The sequence below is a fragment of the Girardinichthys multiradiatus genome, chromosome 9 (assembly GCF_021462225.1).
Source record: "Girardinichthys multiradiatus isolate DD_20200921_A chromosome 9, DD_fGirMul_XY1, whole genome shotgun sequence".
In the NCBI taxonomy this organism is placed as follows: domain Eukaryota; kingdom Metazoa; phylum Chordata; class Actinopteri; order Cyprinodontiformes; family Goodeidae; genus Girardinichthys; species Girardinichthys multiradiatus.
In genome coordinates, this window is record NC_061802.1 from 33,292,888 (window position 1) to 33,317,986 (window position 25,099).

At 38.6% G+C, this 25,099-nt stretch overlaps 2 protein-coding genes and 1 long non-coding RNA gene across 4 annotated transcripts in view; 1 reads left to right on the forward strand and 2 right to left on the reverse strand.

The window, feature by feature from the left end:
- LOC124874238 overlaps positions 1–569 on the forward strand; it is an 18,570-nt gene extending 18,001 nt beyond the window's left edge. Inside the window, exon 3 of the long non-coding RNA XR_007039729.1 lies at positions 436–569. This is a non-coding gene — a long non-coding RNA (uncharacterized LOC124874238). The remainder of the gene's footprint in view (positions 1–435) is intronic.
- The window catches only part of cilp2 (cartilage intermediate layer protein 2), a 26,699-nt gene extending 12,999 nt beyond the window's left edge, over positions 1–13,700 (reverse strand). The window contains exons 1-5 of the mRNA XM_047375518.1: positions 13,367–13,700; positions 3,466–3,543; positions 1,327–1,596; positions 1,013–1,195; positions 512–667 (exon numbers count right to left, since the gene is read on the reverse strand). Of these exons, the coding sequence (XP_047231474.1) occupies positions 512–667; positions 1,013–1,195; positions 1,327–1,596; positions 3,466–3,543; positions 13,367–13,430 (751 nt within the window). The 5' untranslated portion in view covers positions 13,431–13,700. The remainder of the gene's footprint in view (positions 1–511; positions 668–1,012; positions 1,196–1,326; positions 1,597–3,465; positions 3,544–13,366) is intronic.
- Positions 13,701–23,484: 9,784 nt separating this feature from the next.
- yjefn3 (YjeF N-terminal domain containing 3) overlaps positions 23,485–25,099 on the reverse strand; it is a 72,359-nt gene continuing 70,744 nt past the window's right edge. For both annotated transcript variants that reach the window (XM_047373783.1, XM_047373782.1), the window contains 2 exons: positions 24,460–24,610; positions 23,485–24,220 (listed from right to left, as the gene is read on the reverse strand). In XM_047373783.1, coding sequence (XP_047229739.1) covers positions 24,024–24,220; positions 24,460–24,610 — 348 coding nt within the window. In that variant the 3' untranslated portion in view covers positions 23,485–24,023. The remainder of the gene's footprint in view (positions 24,221–24,459; positions 24,611–25,099) is intronic.

Below are 25,099 nucleotides of genomic sequence, written 5' to 3' on the forward strand. Positions count from 1 at the left end.
TCTCCCGGAGGTGGGAGTTGAAAACATCCCTGACCGAGGGCTTCGCCAAATGTTCCCAGCAGACCCTTACTATATACCTGGGCCGGCCAAGTCTGTCTGGCTTTCTCCTCTTACAGCACATCCAACTCACCACCAGGTGGTGACCAGTGGACAGCTCAGCCCCTCTCTTCACCCAAGTGTCCAAGACATGCGGCCGAAGTATTATTAATATAATAATACTTTATGTTAAAAATGAATTTCTAAGTCCATTTGTATTTCAATTTCAGAGTTGAACTATAATGTTTGACTGTGAAAAATAAGATTAGAATGGTGTGTTAATTTAAGATTATTTTGTTTTTTACTTTTTTTAATAGTAAAAATATCATACTTTACAGTAATGAATGTGAACTTTTGACTGAATTAAAGGAACATTATAAGACATTTTTTTTTTTTTAGGCTTGTCTCTCAACATTATCATACCATGAGATACTTAAAACACCCCATGCCATAAGTATTGTGGCAATTACTTTACCTGGACATGGACTTCTTCCACACTTCTGGATCTCAACAGGTCGTCCTGCACACTGCACCGTCTCTGAGGTCCTCACACAGTTTCGTCTCCTTGTCCTGCGGCCTCCACCACAAGTTACTGAACAACTCCCCCAGGGACCCCAAGGACTCCACTTAGCTGGTTAAGAAAAGAGTGCTTGGGTTTTAGTACTTTGTTATCGATAAATCTTTTAAATATTTATTCATAGTTATGCATTGGTGTTTGCTGGCTGAAAAGACATATTTGGAGATACGAATGACTGCAAAAGCCCAGTTATGTTATATCATGGGCATTAAGATTGTAGCTCCAGTTAAAGTACTAATCTCAGGCAAGGTCATTTGAATTAAAGTTTGTAAACGTGTTGTTAAACTTGGCACAGTCTCATTTTAGACTAAATTAAAACCCCAAATCTCTATTGGTATCTTTAACTTGCGCAATAATTACAGTTAGGTTTAAGGATATTTTGTGTCACAGTTGACCGACCTGTGCATGGTGGAGTGGAGCACTCCCTCCTCTCTGCGTGGTGTCCTATACATGCTGGTACGAACAAAAGAGGCATGGGCTGAGCGCTCACACATTTTCTCTGCCGAACCTGGATTCCCACATCATTGCAAACTGTAGTCGAGCAGGGACCCCACTCACTCCAGTCAGTCCAGTAGCTCTGCACTGGACACGCAACAGATATCATCCGTCACCATTTGTACCAAAAAAAAAAAAGCCATTTATATAATAAAATAGTGACATCATATATTTAAATGACAGCTTGTAGAGCCCCAAGTTGCTCTCATCAGAACTACCTGGGGGACACTGAAAGCGAACATGATAGTTGGAACAGACTCGACCGTGGAGCTGTTCTTTGTTGATGCACCAGAAGCCCTTCTCCAAACTGGAGTGAACCACTTCACCAGTGTCTGCAGCTGCCACCCAGTCCGTAGTGCGGGCTTCCATGGCTGTGGGCCGAGCACAAACTCTCTCTCTATAGTAGAAACGTATTGCCTCCAGGCGTTCGTAGTCTCCATTACCACCTGGATGGTCGATGTTGAACCAAGAAGTCCACTCAGTCACACCTGGGGACACATAACGAAAACCGATAGAAACCAACAGTTTTAAATGGCCAAAAAATGTCAGGGAAAATACCATCTACATTCAAGAAACATAAGAGGTAAATTCCCATGCTTCTTCAATGTAGAATTTTAACACACAATGTACTTAGCACAGAAAGTGAGGATATTTGTGTGTGGTCATTTATTTCTATGTTGTCACAATGCCTTTGAGCAATAAATCTTATACTGCTGGAAATCCTTTTAATTTCCCTTGAACTTGCCATATTCTCTCTGTGAATGCCAAAAAGCATTGGCAGAGCAGATGTTTGGTGTTCTTTATTAGACTGGATGATAGAAGTTTGACAGAAAAAAGATATGTTGGCAATTTAACAACTTTTCCATGTCTCAGGGGTCTTTTTGATGGTGAAAGGAATCAAACACAACCTTACCACATCATCGGGTGACCACTGCTGTGGGACGGTTGTGTACGATGATTGTGCATCCCATTTTCAAGCAGTATTTGTGGCAAGTCACCCAGTGTGTTTGTGTGGGTTAGTGTGGCAAAAACAGTACATCTAAGCTGATTCCACAAATGATTAATGGGACTGAGGTCAGGACTGCATGCAGGTAATTTCATCCTGTCGACTCCCAATATCTGAAGGTAGTCTCTGATGATCCCTGCTCTGTAGGGGGCATGCAGTGACATCTTGAAGGGTACAGTTTGTTCCCTAGGAGTGGAGATATGAGATTGCCACTGCTTGCAGAATCTCATCTAGCTATCTATATGCATTGAGATGTCCTCCTATGATGACCAGCCTTGTTTTTCCAGTGAGGGAGATGCCGTGCAGCTCCATGACACTGTCTCTACCTAAAGTTGTTTGGCACTGGCAGAGAGGATTTGAGTTCTTTTACATGTTCAGGTTTTTCATGGACAGAGCCTACATACTCAACTCTGCTGCTCAACCCACAAAGGCATTTTTCTTACAAATGTGGCACCATTTGAGGGGAAAATAATCAGGCATTTCAATGCAACAAGATTTATTTCCAAGAAAAAAATGACCAAACAAAGTTTTCATCACTTTTTGTGGTAAGTTTAGTTTGGGCTTAATAATTTTTCTACTCTGTGGCATGTTGTGTAACACCTAAAGGGAGGTTCCAATAAAACGTATGGATTTAAAATGCAAAGGAATTTCTAGTAAACATATTTCTGGATTCCTTACAAAGTATTTCATGGCATATAAAAATCTTTCCAAAAAAACCCAGAACTATTGAAAAGAAGGAAAGTCCTTTTTAGACAATTAGGGATCTGTAGTCTTTAAAGTTCACAGCACATTGGAAATTGCTCAAATTCAATTTGAACGGTGAGAAAAGTTCCTCTTTTTGTGTTATTTTGTGCAGGCATGAGGTTAGTGCTTACCACAAGTGGATTTCTATCCAACTATTGTCAACTTTAATCAGTCCCATGGAGGGAGGAGTCCTTATTAAAAAAACAGTTGTTCATTTATTCTGTCTGGATTTTACTCACTCTAAGTTCAGTGTTGCCAATGAGAGATGTATTTAGCTAAGGGTACCTTGGACTTAGATTTTAAACCTTTCAGCCTTTTCTACTTGTAATTCATTCATGAATGTCTGATGAAGCATGTATTTGGATTTGCAACAGGCCTCTGAAAAATACATTAATTTGATACTATGTAAACTCTCACATTGGTGAACATAGGAAGGTCTGACTGTGGCTAAAAACGTACATTCCTAGAAGGTGCACCTCTTTATAAAAACAAATCCATTCAAAGATTTAAAACAAATGCAATAACTATAACAATTCTTACAGGACACCTTAAACAAGAACATGCTAAAAATGTGTTTTTGTACAAAATAATGTTCCTGCCGGAGTACCTGTTGTCTGTGAGTCAGTGAATGTATTAAAGGTCATTCTTCTGCTCCTGTCTGATGGGGTCATCGTCCTTAATAATCCTGCACACAGAAGCATAAACAGTCAACACTCAGATGTTAAGAAACAACAATTATTTCGAATTTAATTTGTGTCAGGGGACATGCATGCACCAAAGGGTTCAGCTCAAGTGGCACTGATCCCATAAGCATGTGGAAACAGAAGCAATCCTGCAGCAGACAGTAGAATGCTTCCTCTTAGCAATACCAACGTAACCTGAAGGGTAGGGCTAAGAAAGCAGAGTAAGGGGAGATTCAGTCTTGATCTTACAATTTTTTTGTCTGTAAAGTCATGCTTTTTATCATATGTTTTATGTCATCTCCAGTCATCTGAAGCTTCTTTTCTTTTACCAACTTAAGATCTGAATGCAATCTATGACTGTGTCCAGGGGGTTATATAAATACAAGCTAAAATATTCAGAAAAAAAGTCCAACTCCCCTGCTATTGGAGCCACTTGAGGCAATGACCATGCCAAGGCAAGGGAATCTTCACCAGTGCAGACAAACCATCTGCATAGCGTAACATGAGATTAAGTTATGGGATTATCAGATCATTGCTACAGCATTTGAGTGGCACTTTAAATTCTAAATTATGTAACAGTGACCCAGATATGTGGTAACTGTGGTGTCTATAAGCGACAATGCTCATCCTGCTAAATTGTTTTACATGACTAAAGAAATCTGTGGCAGTCTGCCTTTGCTCTGAGTTCAAATTATATAGAGGCTATGCTAGATTGTTATTTACTTTAAGCTGAAACACAAGGCAGAAATGCTATATTTTCCTTCAAACACTCAATCCGTCGATGCTATTCTATAACGTCTTGCCTTTCACTGGTTCCCACTTCCTCCAAAAATTACCTTTGGCTTGGTTCATTATGTACATACTTAAGGACATAAACAAGCTTTGAATAGCTATTTTAAGCAACATTAAAACATTAGATTTTTATGTTTATACATTAAAATACATACATAATTTAAGCAAACATAACATGTCTCAGATTCATTGTTTCATAAGTTCATGTTTCCATGCTCCAATGTCGTGTTATAATAAAGGAAAATGCATGAAACATGGTGTTTCTGGCTCTCTGATTTTTAAAATGGACTCAGTGACATTTTCCCCCATGCTTTAATGTGTAATGATTCAATTTTTTTCTCCACCACAAATTTTTAATGTTGCAAAAGACGTCAATTGTTTGCTCGACATTTCTTCTTTGGGTTACATTTGGGCTGCTTAGAAGAAAAAATGTCATGGTGCCTGACAGAAACAAAACGTTGCTTATTCTGCCTCTCACCATGCATGCATGTGTGTGTGTGTGTGTGTGTGTGTGTGTGTGTGTGTGTGTGTGTGTGTGTGTGTGTGTGTGTGTGTGTGCGTGTATGTGTTTGTGTGTAACAGGCACAAGCACTACTGAGTTTATAAGCAGAGAATCCCAGCGCAGTAACCAGAATTGATCGCTGTCCCTCCTGGTTATACAGCTCGCTTCAAGTCTTTATTTTCATGCCAGTTCTTTTGGTTTAACCATTAACAATTTTTATTTACATTTCTGGATAAATTGAATGATATACGCTTTCAGGTCGGCATGGACATGCAGCTGACCATCACTGTTTTTTTCATTTGGCTTTTAAAAAGTATTGTAAGCTTTCCATATGGCTTTATGTCTTTAATATGCTGGGTTGACTTGAGAACCAGAATCAAATGCCTTCACACTGATGTGTTCAACAGATGTGTCCACTGCCTGCAGATTGAGCTCAATGAGTGGAATCAAATAGTTTTCCCATCATTCTTTTTCTACAGTGATTTGTAAGTCATTATTACATTCCAACACACATGCTTTCTGATGATCAACGCCTAATATTTGTCTTCACGACCCTTACAAGCGTTTGCAGCGTGGATTATGCATTTCTTTCCCTCTGAGATACTATAGTTCAGCTAACGTATTAGCTTTGAAACCAATACCTGTGCCCATTAATGATCTTTTCAACTCTAACAAACGCAGACTTTTTTGTGAGAAATTCTAAAGGAGCATTTCTGCTCTTCTTATATAACAGTGCTACTCCCCCTCACACCAACCCCAAGCTAATTTACTGCCAAACTCTTGGTCCCTGATTATCGCTTCAAGATGTTTCACAATGAAAACACCAAACACGTCTTTTGGTTTTACAAGGTGTCTAATGGTTGTAGGAAAGTTAAAAGAGGAAACCCCGATTAGGTGCAGTGGAAAGGCAAATGCTGGAGTGCTGACCTTACCTGTGGCAGGTATCTAAACTGGCTCAGTGCACAGGGCTATTTGTACTTTTGACTGACATATTAACACTTTATGAATTTTAAAGGCCGAGGGGTTTCACAGGGCTAATGCTTAATGTAGCTGTTGTATGAATGAGTTAACCTCATTAAGAAGCAAGTCACATGATTATATTAGGAAATTTTAAATGTATTTAAAATGAAAAATCTACTTAGCAGCTCCTCTATTTTTTTCCATGCTTCAAACAATTCAATGCTGCATTTGTGGGACTATTAGGAGAACAGTGTTACATTTTGGAGGCTATTTGGGTTAATTTTGGGGGGATATGGTATAAATACTGGTTTGGTGGAATTAAAAGATGAACAAAGAATAACACTACTGGTCATTTTAGAATGGTATATGTTCATGTTCACTTAAAAGGTCTTTGTTGGCTTATACATCCATAGCCAACCCTACCATGACCCTCATCAAGATAGATTACAGCATCACCAGTAGTGCAAACCTGCTTCAGGTTCTATTACTTACATGAGGCTGGCAACCAAACACCAAACAATTAATCAGTTCAAGCAACTGTATTTCTTCCAATTGAGGATCCATCTTTAACCACAGAACCTGTTCTGGGAACTGTGTGTTGTTTTTTAGCCTTGGATTTAACCAACTATATCACAGTGGTTGGCTGGACAAAGGCATTTCTATTGCCTATGTGAAGCTTTGCTTGAATTCATTTTCTCAGATGGCATTTTTAGTGTTTGCTAGAGTATGTTAAAAAAAAACTTGAAGAAAGAATATGAAAAACTTTGTAAAATTGCACCAAGAATGGTTTCACTCATGTTAGGGATGTAAGCCTGAGCCAGATGTATGCTGGCAGACAGAGAAGGCTTAAATGGGGCAGTCTGGATTTTGTTTATAATATTAAAGGCACTTACATGATGTAAAAAACAACTACTCTTGAACCTACAAGGGGAAGAAAATCCTGCTTGGACAATGGGTTTGTAGTGACAGATTGTTTTATGTTTGAACTGAGTAATATGTCTGTGTGAGCCAGTGCATGCAATGCTCTATTTACCAATCATATGAAAGCTGTTTATGCACGTGCATGAAGAGAAGAGTACTGCCAGGGCCTCCAGTTCCCCAGTGTGATAACGTACAAGGCAATTTAACAATAAAAGCATAAAGGAATTTACTTCTCATAAGCAGAGATGCTGATGAAAATGTGGTTAGCATAGCACAGTAAAATATGAAGGTAAAATTAGAACTACAGCTAAAACTTAATTTCTTGTTGCTGTTTATGTACGTGCTATCTTTAGCATTGCAGCACAGTTAGCATATACATTAAAGGAGACATATCGTGCTTTTAAATCCTTCCTTTTCACATCTAAATTATTCAGGGGTGGTCTATAATTGTGGAACTGAAATGCTCTGCTCCATGGGCCCCTCTTTTACCCCGGTTCTAAGGTGCGTCTGAGAGCAACTTGTTCTGGTGCTGTCTCTTTAAATGGTCTTGAGGCACTGCACACCCTGCCCCCCTCCAGGTCAAAGAGCGCTCCACTTTGACCCGTTCGGCCATTTTTGTAGTTTGATAATTATCTAGCGTGCAGAAACATGACAAAAACAGCAAAAACAATACAGAACAGTTTATGTAATAATAGTATTCAAAACACGCAGTACGGTTCTGTCCTCAAGGAGCTAAAATCAGGACACAGCACTAACATAAGCAGAAGGCACGGTGCTACTGCTATTAAAACATACCAACACACAATAAATTTATGTCTGAAATAAGTTTTGTCGTAATGTTAGAGCTATTTGCATCTTACCACTTTGCTGTGTCCGTCGTTTCCATAGACAGAAGGAACTGACACCTCAATCAGATGAAGTCTTTTAGCATATACTTCTTGATACTGGCAAATAGGAATTTCCCCACTGATGTGGGTAGATTTCCATCAAAAATAAAATTTAACCAGGCACTTCGAAGAGGTTCTGATGCTGGGGGAAGGTGTAATAATTTATGTCGGTTAATAAACCCAACAACCGAACCATATCTATTCTCTTTCAGCACAGGCAAACTTGAGCATGGACCTAAAATCGCAGTGAGAAATAAATATGGTGGATACACAAATTTGATCAGCCGAAAAATGTAACAGATGACAGAGAAAACTGAACGGACTGAAAAATAGAACAGAACCTAAAGATATCTCTGCAACACCTTGAGAGACTAAATTCAACTATTCTGCACTCCTACAGACCCAAGTACATAATATTTAAAGGCTAAAAAAGTGGATTTTGAATAGTATGTCCCTTTGAAGTTAGAAAAGTAGCAGTTTAAAACTCCTGAGTCTTTACTTTAAAACTAGGTAACCGCCATAGTATGTCAGCTAACATCCTGTGCACCACTCTGGAAGACGTACAAAACAGAGCGACAACAAGACATGCCTACCAGAGAAACAACACAAGTGTGTTTCTGTGACACACTTTTAATTTTAGTTTTGTAAACTTTGCCATTTATGACCCTTTTCCATTAATACCTACTCAGCTTGACTCGACTTGGCTCTACTCGACTCTACACGATTTCGGGTCGTTTTCCATTCCAGTACAGTACCACCTCAAAGTGGGTCGGGTCGGGTCTAGTGACATGCAGTAAGGGGAAGCAGGTCAGGTGCTGTGTCACACACACCGACTGATGCAGGCAGTTGACACAGTCCCATTGCTTTCTATCTTTACATTGTCAAACATTTGCTAGATTATACAAGTACATAACTTGACTTTCCACAGTCTGTCTAATATGTAATGAATGTGTGTGACATATTAATCTTTCTAATCAGCCATAAATGCGCAGTGAAAATGGACAGGGGGAGGCAAAAAGTACTGTGCTGCACTGATACGGGTAGCGCTGAGTCCCATAGGCACAGGCAGCTAAAAGCACAGATCTGGCAGATTTAAAAAAAACTTGATTAATGCAACCTGTTTCCAAGGTCACACACAATTTTCTATTTCATTAAATGAAAGAGAGATCAGTAAAAATGAAAACATAATTTTAAATAATTAAACTTGACCTTATATAAAACATTCTTTTGTTTCTTGTTTTTTTGATACTGCATTGTTACTGCACAATATGGAATTGATTAAAGCATAATATAAAGCTTTTAAAATAATTAAATGTATCAATCCCATCCATGCAGGTACCAAAAAGGGGGCTGATACCAAGTAATTGTTACTAATGGAAAACCCTACAAACCGAGTAGAATTTAGCCGTGCTGAGTAGGTGCTAGAGAAAAAGGGGCTTCAGAGACAGTGATGAGTTGAAATATTTTTATATTATCACTGTACTTGATCACAAATCCAGATTAGAAATGGAGGAATAACGAATATCAAAGAAGGATATATTGTGTGTTATTCAACACTATGCTAACTCCATAGTTGCCCATATCACTTCACATCTGGTTACTCTCTTTCACTGTTATATTTCATAGAAGAGTAGTGGGTTGCTGTTTTTCGGACGCCATCAAGCCAGGTGATTGGGCTAGACCAAAGTCTAAGCCTGCTGATAATTATTTTACTGATATGAGGTGGATGTCTGTTTAAAAATTGAAACTGCTTGAAAATAATGTTTTAGGCCATTTACATCCAATTGCAACTAAAGCTAGACAGTAATATTGCAGTAATAATACAGCAATTCTATTGTTTCAGGCAGGCTGGGTACATTTTTGAATTAGTCCTACTTCAGTGAAGGTTAGATGACATTTGTAGATTTTCATATGAAAGGTTCCGGACTGGTATGAGTTACCAATTGTAAAACAAAACCATTTCTTACTTTGCTGATTATAGTAGTCATGTTCGCCATGAAGGCCACCCACACATTTCTGCCTTACTAGATATAAACTGGTTGTGTGATTCTCTGACATCACTAAGTAGTTGTATTGATTGTTTCGACTATTTTGCTTATTGTCATTAGATATTGTTGTAATTCATCGATACGTCAGCATTTGTTAAAAAAAAGAAAAGTTTGTTTTACCTCTGCTTCTTTTGTTTTCTCCTATATTGCTCAATGTGTTGCTGATGCTCATTCAAGATGAGCTGTTGGTAGGTTGTGTTACGTCATTGCAACCACAATCCCTACAATGATTTTTATGTCACATGGTAATTGCTATGGCACATACATATTCTAGTGTGAATGGTTAGTATTTTAAGATGTTGCTGATGGTGTCTCTTTAAAAGCCATCATGATAAAGTTCCTCTGAATATAAGTTGCCTGCTACAAGCATAAAATTGGTGGGCTGTGTAAAACTAATATGATGCTGCTATCCATTTACCTAATAAATATATTACGCTAGTATTGATTGTGCCAACCATTAGAACCAAATCTGCTCTTGAATTTTGTTTTAATATTTTTTTCTTTTTTTGGTGGTGTCCTTCTTTAAAATCTATCTTGACTCTTGAACATCTGTTGCCGCTTAAAATAAACGCAATCTATTTTTATTTTTATTTTTAGGTATTTAGGGAGCACTGCCTTGTTTTGCTGATTTGAAACAATTGGGAAGCATTTAAAATTTCAGCTGTTTACACCATTTAAGAGGTTCAAGCTTGAACTTTTGTTCCTGTGCATAGGTACAGAGCCAAAACAATGAAATAGCTTAAGTAAAGCAGCTGATTAGTGCTGCAGTGAAAAGGGTTCTTGACATTTGTTTATAAAGGAAAAGAAAAATCTGGAAAATAAAAATATGATACAGTTTGGAATTAATGGGAAATATTTATTTTTCTGTGTTCTATTGACATCCCTGTTTCAGTCATTTAAGTCATCTGGGCAGACAGGTCTGTGTTTGGAACAGACAGTGGTCAGCACCTGGAGAACTAGCTCTGGTGTCTGCCTGAAGTTACGTGAAGAGAAGAGACGACTGGAAGATTCATGTAAAGGGGTGGTCGTTCCAGAGCACTCCTCTAATACAGTGGGCATTCAGCAACAGCTGCCACCTTTAAATAGAAAAAATAGGCCGTAAATCTTTTAGATTTAGGGTGGATGGAGAGAGTGACAGAGAACAAAGCCAGGATAGTGGACAGATGAATAAGTAGAGAAAGGTGAAGACCAGAGTTTGATGGAGTGAGGAAAAGAAGGGAAAAAGGTGGGGAAAGTATTTGTGAGAAATACCTGAAGCAGAAAAATATCAGAAACAAAGGGAGAGCAGATGAAGATGAAAAGACAGATGGAGACATTCTGTGCAGTCATTACTGCAGTAGTAGATTGAATGCACAGAAAAACGGCTGAAATGGCCAACAAAAGAAAAGACTGACAAGTTGGCCGCTTTGACAAAGTTGGAAAACAGGACGGTGAAGTCGTTCTACCTGTCCTCTTTCACCCTGCCATTTATTCCATTTTCACATTTAGGCAAATAGAAAGCCAGCAGGTGTAAAAATGGGCCACATGGTTTGTGATTATTGCCTCTTGTTTCCAAGGCGACTGGGTTTATATCTTTGGGGACTGCTTGCATAGCACTTGAAACTAAAATAAGGCCAGAACGCACCACCTTCTCAGAAGATGTGAGATGTACTGCTAAAGGAGCATGGCATAAAACGTTAAAGTTTACTATCCGTTTTAAGATCAGAGTGTTCTGCTCAGTCAAGATCAATGTGAACAACCATTTATAAATCTGCTTTCTCTGTTGGCTGATCTTGTGATTTACTCATCAGTGTATGGCATAAACCGTCTCCTAGACATTTACGACTCCGAGTCCCACAAGATGTGGAGACTGTTAAGGTCTATTCACACTCAATTGCCTTCATGAACTGCCAGCTCCTTCACTTAAAAAAATAATAAAAATTGAAAACAGATGTATGGTGGATAGAAAGTGATACTCAGGAAGAGCAGTGAGTTTTCATAGCATAATTAGGAGAAATTTAGGGAGAAGCACTTGTGGTATACATCTGTACCTGGTCTATCTGAGTTTAACAGATGCTTAAGCTGGACCGAAAACTAGTATCAACTGAACAGTAATTTTGATTCAGATTTTTTCAAAGTAAAAAATCTGAATCAAAGTATTTTTTCAAAGTAAATCCTGTCTCACTTTATCTAGTTGCTGTCACCAAGTGATTTGGCCTGGCAAAGTAAGTTTAAACTATCTTTATGAGACCCAGAGATGAGGTCTTTATACTTAGAACCATATACTTATGTTTAAGACTTTTGTTTTGAAATAAAAAAAAGTAAGTGCTTGTTCTCGATCTGACCTGTTGTGTTGACAGAGTCAACTAATAAATGCATTGTTGAGATGGCTGACAATATTTGATTACAAAAGCATTGAATAAGCCCCCACCACTTTTAGGTATTTAGTAGAAACAAAAACAGTGTCATAAAGACAAAAGAAAAAATGATTTGTGAGCACTGTGAGAATAACTATTAGCACCTTACAACTAGAAGTTAGTATATGCTTCAGAGCTTCCTACAGGTGCTAAGCTTTAAATGTTTTTTTCATTTAATCTGGATTTTGTTTAATCAAACCTGGTTCGAATCCAAAATATTTAGACTGATCAAAGCTGAACTGAATCATTCTAACCTAAACAGAGATTCTTCAAAACACAGTTTAAGATTTATGAAACTATTATTATACATTTAGGGCAATTGCAATTCTTTTTGGCATGAGAATATCATAACCATAAACACCATAACATATGGATTAGTCAAACCGGGACTGGAATATTCTAAACTGGTTGCATTGTTTTAAACATAGTTTGTAATTTTTGAAACCTTTACTGTATTTGTTAAAACATCAAATGGGGACTTTTTGGTTTTCTACAAAATTTGTTTAAAATCTGGTCTCTTATTGTTTTTGAGAACCCAATACTGTGTGTCGTCTCACATAGTGGGCTTCATGTACCCCTAGTTTCAACACAGGTGGGTGGGAAATTATAAAGTTTGGTGGGGATTTATGTTTATTTTTATTCACAATTGATTTTTCAACATGCTTGAGAGCACACCTTAATTTACATGAGCATGTGCTTTATGTTGAACAAGTGAATTTTCAGACATAAAATTATTCTTTTGTATTTGGAGATTGATAAAAGAAAGCATGAGCCAACAGCTGTTTGGTTACTTTAATTGTATGTTTTACTGTCACCTTCAGAACTAAACCACAAGGAATATTTTCATGATGCCCTCATTTATTCACAGGTGTTATTAATATTGGTGTTGAAACTGGCTTATGTCTTCACACAAGCTATCAAGAGCAAATTAGGAGAACAATCATCGTAACCACAAAGTCTCATCCTGCCTTTTTAAAAGAATGTAAATCACTTTCATAAATGTTCCTGCAGATCTCCACAACCATTACCTGTCTAAGCCTAGATTTTCTTAAGGAAACAAAGAGTCAGATAAGATCATTTTAAACATACGGGAATGGCGTTAACTCAGAAAACTCTCCAGTTGCTCTCAGTAGCTGTACACATGTGTGAGATGTCATAAACCAGCTGTTGTTGTTTATTATGAGACATGACAAGAAGATGAAAAATACTTTAGCTCAACCCAAAGTTTGATTTTCTACTTCTAAGCATTCTCTTATTTTAAGTGTCTTCTTCTTTTACTTTAAATAATGAAAATAGCTAGATCATCAGTCTTCACTTACCTTGACCTAGAGCCACTGAGGCCAGAAAAGACAGTACTAGCAGCAGTTTAGTTAATTCCAACATTGTGCTGATGACGACAGGTGATCTCGGATTCGGTATGCATACAAGCTAAAGAATATGCAAACAACTGGTTCTGCAGCACTTGGTCACGGCTGGAGGAAAGGGGCTTCAGATCCTCAGGTCTGGGTGATGCTGCCAGTCCTACAGAGACTCACCGTGTCTCCTCCTCATGTGGGTTGGAGACAGGAGCTTTTTAAAGAAAGGGGCATCAGGAGTGCACACCAATCCAGCCCCTCTCTACTTACTATTGGTTAGTGAAATGTAACATCTGGGTCCCCTATATCATTGTCCAAAAAGAAAAAAAAAGGTGAGGACCTGTTTGGGGTAGAGAGGGGAAAGATGCACAGTCAGAGGTGTGTGAGGGGCTGAAGTTGTCAAAAACTAAGAGGTGGTTTTCCCTTTCTATCAAATCCATATATCATATTTCATCTTTCTCACTCAACAACAGCTATTTTTAGATATTCACTCTTTTATTGCTAGTGGGTCAACCCTCCTTTGGAGCAGTTTTGTTATATTTGTCCTGTAAACAGGTGTGTGCATGGGATTGTTTCCATCTTTAAACTTCTATTCTGGTTTCTGTCTCCATCTTGTTAAACACAGTGAAGCACACTCAAATTTAGACCGTTGAAAAATATTTTTTAGGTATGTTTATACATATCTTATGTGAGTTTTTAATCATTTAAAATGTAAGAAATGGTTTCAATACTTTAGCTTTCCATCATTAAATATAATTGTTTTCTCTGGAAGCATGTGAAGACTACCCTGAAGATTTTCTTTAGTTGTCACTCTGTCTCGCTCTTACTGCCCCTATCGTTTCCACTCTCTCTGGCCACTGCCAGATGCTGCTCCCCCCTCCGGTACAACTTCTGGTTCAGTTTTGTAACTTTTTAACAGTTGCTGATTGCGTAATGATGCACTGCCAGAGAGTGGAAGTGGCGTCATGTGGCATGCCATTTGGGAAAAAGTCCCGAGAGCACAGACGTGCTTATGAGGTGCAATGTACTGGGGCTCAATTTCAAAATGTGTTTGCTTGGGAAAGCGGTGGAAATAATAATTAAAAACAACAAACAAATAAATTTAGCTCTTTTATAGATCCCACTAGGCTTGCCATTAAAACCGGGTTAAACAACAACATCTGAATGTATGTTTTCCCTGTCTTTAGCTTCGCGAAATTTAAAAAAAACTGTATAGTTGAAAGTAGAAATATATGTATTTATGTATGTATATACAGTACGGACCAAAGGTTTGGACACACCTTCTCATTCAAAGAGTTGTCTTTAATTTCATGACTATGAATATTGTAGCTTCACACTGAAGGCATCAAATCAATGAATTAACACATGTGGAATTATATACTGAACAAAAAAGTGTGAAACAACTGAAAATATGTCTTATATTCTAGGTTCTTCAAAGTAGCCAACTTTTGCTTTGATTACTGCTCCGCACACTCTTGGCATTCTGTTGATGAGCTTCAAGAGGTAGTCATCTGAAATGGTTTTCCAACAGTCTTGAAGGAGTTCCCAGAGATGCTTAGCACTTGTTGGCCCTTTTGCCTTCACTCTGCGGTCCAGCTCACCCCAAACCATCTCGATTGGGTTCAGGTCCGGTGACTGTGGAGGCCAGGTCATCTGGCGCAGCACCCCATCACTCTCCTTCTTGGTCAAATAGCCCTTACACAGCCTGGAGGTGTGTTTGGGGTCATTGTCCTGTTGAAAAATAAATGATGGTCCAACTAAACATAAACCGGATGGAATAGCATGCCGCTGCAAGATGCTGTGGTAGCCATGCTGGTTCAGAATGGCTTCAACTTTGAAGAAATCCCCAACAGTGTCACCAGCAAATCACCCCCACACCATCACACCTCCTCCTCCATGCTTCACGGTGGGAACCAGGCATGTAGAGTCCATCCGTTCACCTCTTCTGCGCTGCACAAAGAAACGGTGGTTGGAACCAAAGATCTCAAACTTGGACTCATCCGACCAAAGCACAAATTTCCACTGGTCTAATGTCCATTCCTTGTGTTCTTTAGCCCAAACAAGTCTCTTCTGCTTGTTGCCTGTCCTCAGCAGTGGTTTCCTAGCAGCTATTTTACCATGAAGGCCTGATTCACACAGTCTCCTCTTAACAGTTGTTCTAGAGATGTGTCTGCTGCTAGAACTCTGTGTGGCATTGACCTGTTCTCTAATCTGAGCTGCTGTTAACCTGCGATTTCTGAGGCTGAGAACTCTCAATATAATCTGGAACAGAGAACAGAGAACCAAGCTCAAGTGATGGTAGCTGTGTATCTCTGAAATAGCAATCTGGATCTGGGAATGATCAAACCCAACTTCAGCATAATCCAGTTGCATGTATGAAAAACAGTGGGCTCACAGGATTTGACTGGGTTCCACTTAACGCATATACTGGGTTCTTTCTATCTACCATTTGTATGTATTATTTTTGTTTAAATATAATAAATTGAATCTTTATCAGATTACAAAAAGAAACAGATTTTCATTAAATGTTCTCCATTAATCAGCATGTATTTTTGAATGTTTGTTTTTTATTCAACACTGAGATGGCAAGTGCTAAAAGTTGGGAACATAGCCACAACCACCACCTAAGTGTTTACTGCAGCTATGAAGCAAATGAATGGCAAATTAAGACCATTAATGGCAAAACAATTCTGCTAGGAAGCTGCGATTTTTTCTTTGAAAGTGAATGGCACTAGGACACGTACAGTTCTCCTAAGCATTGTTACAGACCAAGTTCCCCTTAAGGCAATGTTATTCCCTCAAAAGCTGTGCCATCAATATTATCATCTTCTTTTAGCATAAGATGCTTTATTATTAAGAGTGGCTTGGAACCAATTTCTACCAGTAAACCCAGAAGGATTATTAATTATTATTACTCCCAAGGATTATTAGTGTCATTTGGTTTGTTTTTCTGTGTTTGATTTTCTGTATCGTTGTGGTGTTTTTCCTCATGTACAGCGCTTTGAGTGCCTTGTTGCTGAGAGGCGCTATATAAATAAACTTGACTTGACTTGTAGAAGGTCAGGAGCCAAACCATGTTATTATTATGGTAAGGTATGATCCAGATCTGTTTGGGTAACCTGAAGAAATTGAGTCATCTTAGTTGAACAATGACAGGGGGGCAACTGATTTTGAGCAGCTAAGAGGAAGGAGTCCAATGACAGTCTTATGTTCTCAATTTGGTCAGTAAAAAAGATGGTAAATTTATTGCATGCCTCAGAAGATAAAAACTTACAGTTTACTGAGGAGGAAGGATTTGTCAACTTGTTGTCATGAATCGGTTTTTGGAGGTAGGACTAATGTGCAGTGAAGGATGCCTGGTGATGACAAATGAAGGTAAGTGCAGATTTTAATATTTCCTTACTCACTGATCCAGGCAGGGAATCCAAGACAAACCAGACCAGAACAGAGAGTCACCAGCCGTTAACAGGAACGAGGACAATGACGAGCATAAGATGAGGACATCTATGACGAGGATCCAGCGGGGAACAATGAAAACAAAAACTGAACAGCAGGGGGAACCAATGAGAGATGAGACCAGAGAATCAGGGAAGACTAGGAACGGGTGTGATAAACGGAGCAAAAACAGAGACCAGACCAGGAAATAAACAAAAACACAGACATTGGATGGCATGACAGCTGTTAACAATGGAAAACAGAGCAAGAGCGTTATTGACACATTTGGAGATGACATTCGAGAAGAAGCTCATTCTTGCATTTCAACCTGGAAAGACTCACAAAGAGAAGACAGGGATGCAATTAGAAAAGTTTATTAGTGAATGTTTATATGTTTGGCGCTCGGACCCCAGTGGAAGACGTGAAATCTGAGAATGACATGTGCTTGAATGAACATCTTAGGGTTAGATTTAAAGATGTCTTCCCCCGGGATCCGATCCTGGTAGTGGAGTGGAGGCCTGAGGAGATTTGGAAGGAGTTTGGAAGCCAAACGGTGGAGATGGGGTGGAGGTGGGTTAAAGTTCAGCTGAAGAATGGAGGGTTCCATGGACGAAGATCTTTTAAAGTGGACCCTTGAAGGATGATTGGCCGGGGAGCAATGCGGACTTGACGCTGATTGGTGGAGCATGCCGCATGGAGGAGTAATCAGACGAAGCTGGAGGTAATGATGAGTTTTCCATGTTGAATTTTCGTTTGAAACTCCATTTCTCAATTCATAATTAAATATTTGAAGTTTAACTTTATAGATGTCCACTGGTGTTCAGCTTTTTGACACTCATTTTCCTTGTCTAACAGATTCAAAGTTTCTCCAAGGAGGTGTAGGTTTTCCAGAGATTATTTTTATTGTGGTTGGAGCATTGGTGTCAATAACATTTTCAATTCTATCCCAAAAATCATCCACTTAAATTAGTGAGAGAAGTCCAGGGGCTTGTAACAGATGATGAGAAAGCCTGGAAAAATTGGTCAGCAGTAATTTCTGTAATGTTTTTTTTTTTTTTTTTAGATTACTTGTGTTTGAGTATCTCCATGTACAGGGAGGCAGCTATCAAAGGAGATACAAGAATGTTTGATTATGCAACATCCAGCACTCCAATTTTAGATATAATCAGTCCGGTCATGGTTTTCAACCATCTTTAATCAACTTGTTTATATTGTACATAGCCCATTAGTCTTCCTTATTATCTCATTCTGCTTGGTAGTTAGTTGGATTGTTTTAGCATAGTGAAGAGTTTGTTGATTGAAATATGTTTGACTTTGAGTTGACTTATTTTTGTTAATAAATTCTTGTATTTTAAGAAATTGTGTGAATTCATTCCATGTGTTTGCAGAGTTTATGCTGTTCAATAATGTCAGAGCTCGTCTCACACCTTTCTATTTTGTCCTAATACCATCGCCTTACTGGGCTGGTATTCACAGGACAATCCTTAACAGACCCAAATATTATTTGATAAAATATTAAAATATTAATATTAAATAATATTCTCAGATTCATAATCCCGACATCAATATGAAATCACCAACAATAACAACTAAATCAAAATGAACCAAAATTATGGACAGTAGTTCAGTAAAGTCATCAAAGAAGGTTGCACAATATTTGGGAGGTCTATATATGTTCAATAACAAAATTTGAGTGGATGAGTTTAACTGTAGAGCAACATATTCAAAAGAAAGAAATGTAACACAAGTTTTATGCTTGCATGCAAAGGCAGTGTTAAACAGAATTGCAACTCCCCCTCCCTTTTTTATCAGTTCTTGTCTTGTTTATGAAGCTAAAATTTTGAAGAGATAATTTGATAAGAACTGTTGCATTAGTTTAACCAAGTTTCGGGAAGAAAAGAGACATCTAGACTATGATCAATAATTAACTCTTGAATTAAAAATGATTTTCCAGCCAGGGATCTAATGTTTAATAAAGCCAACTTTAATATGCAACTTGGAATGTTTTGATTACTGTTTGGTCCTGAAAAGAGCTAATGGGGAATGGATACTAACTAACTAATTTTTTGTCTATTATTTTAGAGAATTCAAATTAATGAGGCTCCCAACATAGCAATAGCAATCATGTGTATCATTAACATGAATCATTTTTTTCACTATTGTTTTCTGTACCCTTAATTTTATTTACTTGAAGAGAAAGTACAGTCTTAACGGGATGGAGTGTGGAGGGTGAAGAAGTGTGCCAGCCAATGTGCTAAACTGGGCACATAGTCAATCCTGACTGCTTAGGGCTGTTAAAACAAACTACTGCACATTAGCTTTTAGTGTCTTGCTGTCACTGTTAAGATGGACTCCATCTCTGTTAAAAAGGTACCCACGACTCCTGAATAAGTTATCAATAATTATCAATAAAAAATACATTCTGAGTTCTACAGATAGATTGCAGTCATGTATGTAAACTGAGGATTCTGCTAAAACGCCCAGAGCCACGTCCTAAAGAGGGAATGGGCCCGGAGATAAAAACACTTCTATCTCATGTCTTTAAAAAACTCTGAAGTGTTTAAAATTCTATTTAGTCATTTCTGAATGTTGCAGGAGAGTATTATTAGTGACAGCATGAACAACAATCCTCACTACAGATGTGGGAGAAGATGGATATATTTCCTGGAGTTCATTCAAAGTTATTAAAGCGGTAGCACCAGGAATGCAATGCATAATTGCATTAAAGTATTGTACTTTCCTGATAGTGGAGTCACCCATGATCAGCGCTGATTGTGGAAACAGTGGCTGATGACTAGGAGAAGTTCTGCCATTATGGAACTTGTGAGCATTAGGTGAGACTTTACCCTGATCTCCATCCAAGGACACAGGCTGCAGGGGGAGTGGTATAGGTCCTTCTCAAAATATTAGCATATTGTGATAAAGTTCCTTATTTTCCATAATGTCATGATGAAAATTTAACATTCATATATTTTAGATTCATTGCACACTAACTGAAATATTTCAGGTCTTTTATTGTCTTAATACGGATGATTTTGGCATACAGCTCATGAAAACCCAAAATTCCTATCTCACAAAATTAGCATATCATTAAAAGTGTCTCTAAACGAACTATGAACCTAATCATCTGAATCAACGAGTTAACTCTAAACACCTGCAAGAGATTCCTGAGGCCTTTAAAACTCCCAGCCTGGTTCATCACTCAAAACCCCAATCATGGGTAAGACTGCCGACCTGACTGCTGTCCAGAAGGCCACTATTGACACCCTCAAGCAAGAGGGTAAGACCCAGAAAGAAATTTCTGAACAAATAGGCTGTTCCCAGAGTGCTGTATCAAGGCACCTCAGTGGGAAGTCTGTGGGAAGGAAAAAGTGTGGCAGAAAACGCTGCACAACGAGAAGAGGTGACCAGACCCTGAGGAAGATTGTGGAGAAGGGCCGATTCCAGACCTTGGGGGACCTGCGGAAGCAGTGAACTGAGTCTGGAGTAGAAACATCCAGAGCCACCGTGCACAGGCGTGTGCAGGAAATGGGCTACAGGTGCCGCATTCCCCAGGTCAAGCCACTTTTGAACCAGAAACAGCGGCAGAAGCGCCTGACCTGGGCTACAGAGAAGCAGCACTGGACTGTTGCTCAGTGGTCCAAAGTACTTTTTTCAGATGAAAGCAAATTCTGCATGTCATTCGGAAATCAAGGTGCCAGAGTCTGGAGGAAGACTGGGGAGAAGGAAATGCCAAAATGCCAGAAGTCCAGTGTCAAGTACCCACAGTCAGTGATGGTCTGGGGTGCCGTGTCAGCTGCTGGTGTTGGTCCACTGTGTTTTATCAAGGGCAGGGTCAATGCAGCTAGCTATCAGGAGATTTTGGAGCACTTCATGCTTCCATCTGCTGAAAAGCTTTATGGAGATGAAGATTTCATTTTTCAGCACGACCTGGCACCTGCTCACAGTGCCAAAACCACTGGTAAATGGTTTACTGACCATGGTATCACTGTGCTCAATTGGCCTGCCAACTCTCCTGACCTGAACCCCATAGAGAATCTGTGGGATATTGTGAAGAGAACGTTGAGAGACTCAAGACCCAACACTCTGGATGAGCTAAAGGCCGCTATCGAAGCATCCTGGGCCTCCATAAGACCTCAGCAGTGCCACAGGCTGATTGCCTCCATGCCACGCCGCATTGAAGCAGTCATTTCTGCAAAAGGATTCCCGACCAAGTATTGAGTGCATAACTGTACATGATTATTTGAAGGTTGACGTTTTTTGTATTAAAAACACTTTTCTTTTATTGGTCGGATGAAATATACTAATTTTGTGAGATAGGAATTTTGGGTTTTCATGAGCTGTATGCCAAAATCATCCGTATTAAGACAATAAAAGACTTGAAATATTTCAGTTAGTGTGCAATGAATCTAAAATATACGAATGTTAAATTTTCATCATTACATGATGGAAAATAATTAACTTTATCACAATATGCTAATATTTTGAGAAGGACCTGTAGTTCCCGATGCGAGCAAATCCGGTGTTATCTCTGGAGTAACAGAAACTTTGGAGCTGTTTTGCTTCACGGCCTCTCCCACTAGTCTGTGTGGAGATGATGAAGATGGTCCCTGAGTCAAGTCCCAACTATGATTTTTCAGAGGAAATAAGCCAGTAATGATGATGATCAGAGCTTTCACCAGATGAGTTGTGATTGATTGATCCACTTGCTGGCAGCCCGGGGAGAGTTGACACAGTCAGAGTTTGAGGGTGGTGGCCAGGAGGCTGGCGAAGGAGCGAGAGGATTTGTAAAAGATTCATGCAGAAAATAAATTTGCTTGTATCAATGCCACTGAAATAAGCTCGTTCAGCAGTTCATCTTTGTCTTTTATTATTTCTCCCAACTGGCAGATCTTCTTCTCCAGCGAACGTTAATATGCTACACACGGATCACACATTCCTGAAGTAGACGCAGGGAAAGCTCCACCAGAAAGCTGATATTGCATAGAAACAAAAGAAAACCTCTTCAATGTGCAAGGAGGTGGTGTCCCCCAATCATTTTCTAATGACACCCTGGGCAACTACCCATATGGCTCATAGAAAAAACCACCATGCACAGTCTATTACTAAATATGGAAAAACTGCTGCCGTTACATATGACTGTTAAGATCTCCATCCATCAAGGACCGCAATGTTTATTATTCACCCGACCTGGTGATGAGCACAACTGACACTGCAACGAAAGACCCATTGTTTGCCTGAGAGGGGTTTGGACAGACATTAAAGAGTTGGCCACTGACAGTTCAGACACATTTCCACAACCATTTTCCATTTACTTCGGACAGTCCAGAGTGAAAAACATATAAACATTCCTTTTCACTGACTGCCTACACCCACTCACACATGTTCATACTCACCAGGCATTAGTGCATTAGTATGCCGAAGAAGCTCCTAAGTTTTGTATAAACACACATTACCTCAGCCATAAAGAGCAAAGCAGCCTCAGTGTTAGTCATTCTCAACTAAAGTTGTAACACTAACCTCCACATGGACAGACCTTCTTCTTTAGCTGATTAGAGGCCAATTTTACCTGTTTACAGCTTCTATTAACAAACGAAATCCAGTTGGGAGCAAGTAAGTAATCAAACCAAATGACCTCTTTAAAGAAGCCCAACTGTAATTGTTGCAATGTGCTTTTGTTTCCAAACTTGGTGAATCAGTTGTCATTATTCAAGTGCATGAATGCACATTACTTCAACAGACATGCTTGTGTTGCTATGCAGGCATATTCCCACATGGGGATGGGAGAACAACCTTACTGAACACCTAATTTATACCACTTAAACATTTTCAAATTTTTTTTATATCAAAACCACAAACTTTAATATATGTTACTGGGATTATTGTGATAGACCAACACAAAATGATTTAGAATTGTTTAGTGGTAGAACAACTATTTATGATTTCCAAAATGTGTTGTACCTAACATCTTCCCTTATAAGAAGCTTTTAATTGGTCGGTAATAATGTTGCCTTAATTAAAAAATACCTCCACCTGAAACAATCACCAACCACAAACAGGCCAAATTTGTATCATTCTTGATTTGGAGTCAGGGGCCACACAAAAGCAGTCCAGGGGCCACAAACGGCCACTTTGGACATGCCTGACCTAGATGCTTAGATCAAAGCACATTTGTGGCACATTCATGAGTTAGGTCTAAGTCTAAAAGTTTAAAACTGTTGTTCACAGACACTCTTTCTCTAGTCTAGTGGAAAATTTGCTAAAAGACTTCCAGCTGCAATTTCAGCAAAAGAGGTTTTATAAATATTCCCACATGAGGACTGCATATACCTATGTATGTCTCTCATTTTACATTTACAGTATGTTTATAAAAACAAATTTTGAAAACCAGGTACAATTTCTTCTTACACTTTACAGTTATGTGCTACTTTGTTATTGGTCTTTCATGAAAACTAAAGATAAAATACAGTTGGTAGTAGGTACTAATTAAATGTGCTTTATGAGTAATTTGATTAAAGTCAAATATTGCCATCATTTGTCTGTTTTCTGTTTTGTTTTTTTAGATTCTACCAGCAGCTTTGAAAAAAACTGCATCTTGAATCATTGTAATTTTTTTTGTGAAAAAATACCAGTAATGTTGCAATTCCTGAAATTGGAGACATTTTCTTTTTTATTGGTCAACAAGAAATATCTGAGCTTTTTGTAAAAGCAAATGCAATGACTAAAAGAATGTAATGGCAAGTTTCAAAATAAAAAAAAAACCCAAAAAAACACAATTATATATATTTGAAATGCCAACCTACACCACGCTATTTTAGCAGCACACTCAGGGAATAAGGTCCTCAGAAGGTGTATATGAAAACATAAAAGCTGATTTAAAAAAACAAAAATCCAGTGACGTTTGATAGAAAAAATGTTTTTTTCTTTGCTGAATCTGGAAATTAGAAAACAGTGTAATGCTACAGCTTTTACACTTTGACTAACAACATACTCCTCATGCCATTTCCTAACAGACACGACTCAAAGCCATGGGTCTAAGTATCATCCTTTTACAGAAGCTTAACAACACATTTGGCTTATGTGCATTTCGATCTAAACAACCGAGATGTTGACATTGAATTACTGTAACAACCTATAAATGCAACCATGGGAAGAGTGGTTATACCAGCTCTTGTGTTTCCATGTGTTACAGTTCCAGCAGACAGTCTGTGCCAGCGTAGTCTGGGAGATTAAGCTCATACTTTTTCTGAATGTCATAGGGCAGGAAGCGTCCAGCCAAGAAATGCTTTCCGGAGAAGTTTAGTGCACACTTCTTTGGTGCCATGAGTGAGATGAGAACTTCTGGGTTTATCCCATCCTGACTTGGTTCATCTGCATCCCAACCTGGAAAGGAGAAGAAGGGAGTATTTGTATAAAATGTTTTTCAACCAGTGCTGAAGTTGAAGTTTGATGAACTCAGACTAAGCTGACAGTCATGCAAGATTTATTTATTTCTCCATGCCACAAACCAGACCTGAAAAACTCCTTTCTGTATGCCAGGGCTCATAGGTAGGTGCCTTGCAGCTCATATATCCTGCTCTCTTTATTGGCCTAAAGTCAGATACACTTTATTAAAAACGTACCTGAGGGCACATCCACACTGACAATAGGAATCTTGATTTGCTTCAGGGTGACCAGGATACCAGAATATGGCTCTTTAATATTGGATGAGTCTTCCTCAATGCCCAGCATGGCATCAATCACTAGGTTGTAGGCATCATTTATAAGCTGCACCTAAACAAAGCACATCATAACATCATAACACAAACATCCTAAAATAAAGTTTAAAAAGACCATTTGTCAAAGTCAACTTTTTTGAACTCCAGCCTCCAATAGTGAGGCTGTTTTTTTGGAATTTAACACACACACACTCCCACAGGATAAAAGTAACAAAAGCCATATGAAAAACAGTTCCATTCTTTCCAAATCATTTTTTGTATCAATGTCTAATCTTTTTTTTTCATTTATATTTGGAAACAAAAGTGATTTAATCACTGGTAAACACCAAAAAATGAATCATGCTTTAAAAGTTAAATAAAAATGTTACCAGAAATGTGGACAATAAGAAGAAAAATAACTTCATTGAGACAGTTCTAATAGCCATCTACCAGCCTCTGATATCAGTCATATCAGGGAAGTTTACCCCACTCCTCATTTTATGCTGTGAGATGTTTGTTGGGTTGCAGGCATTTACAGCTTCTTTCAAGTCACCCCACAGTGTCG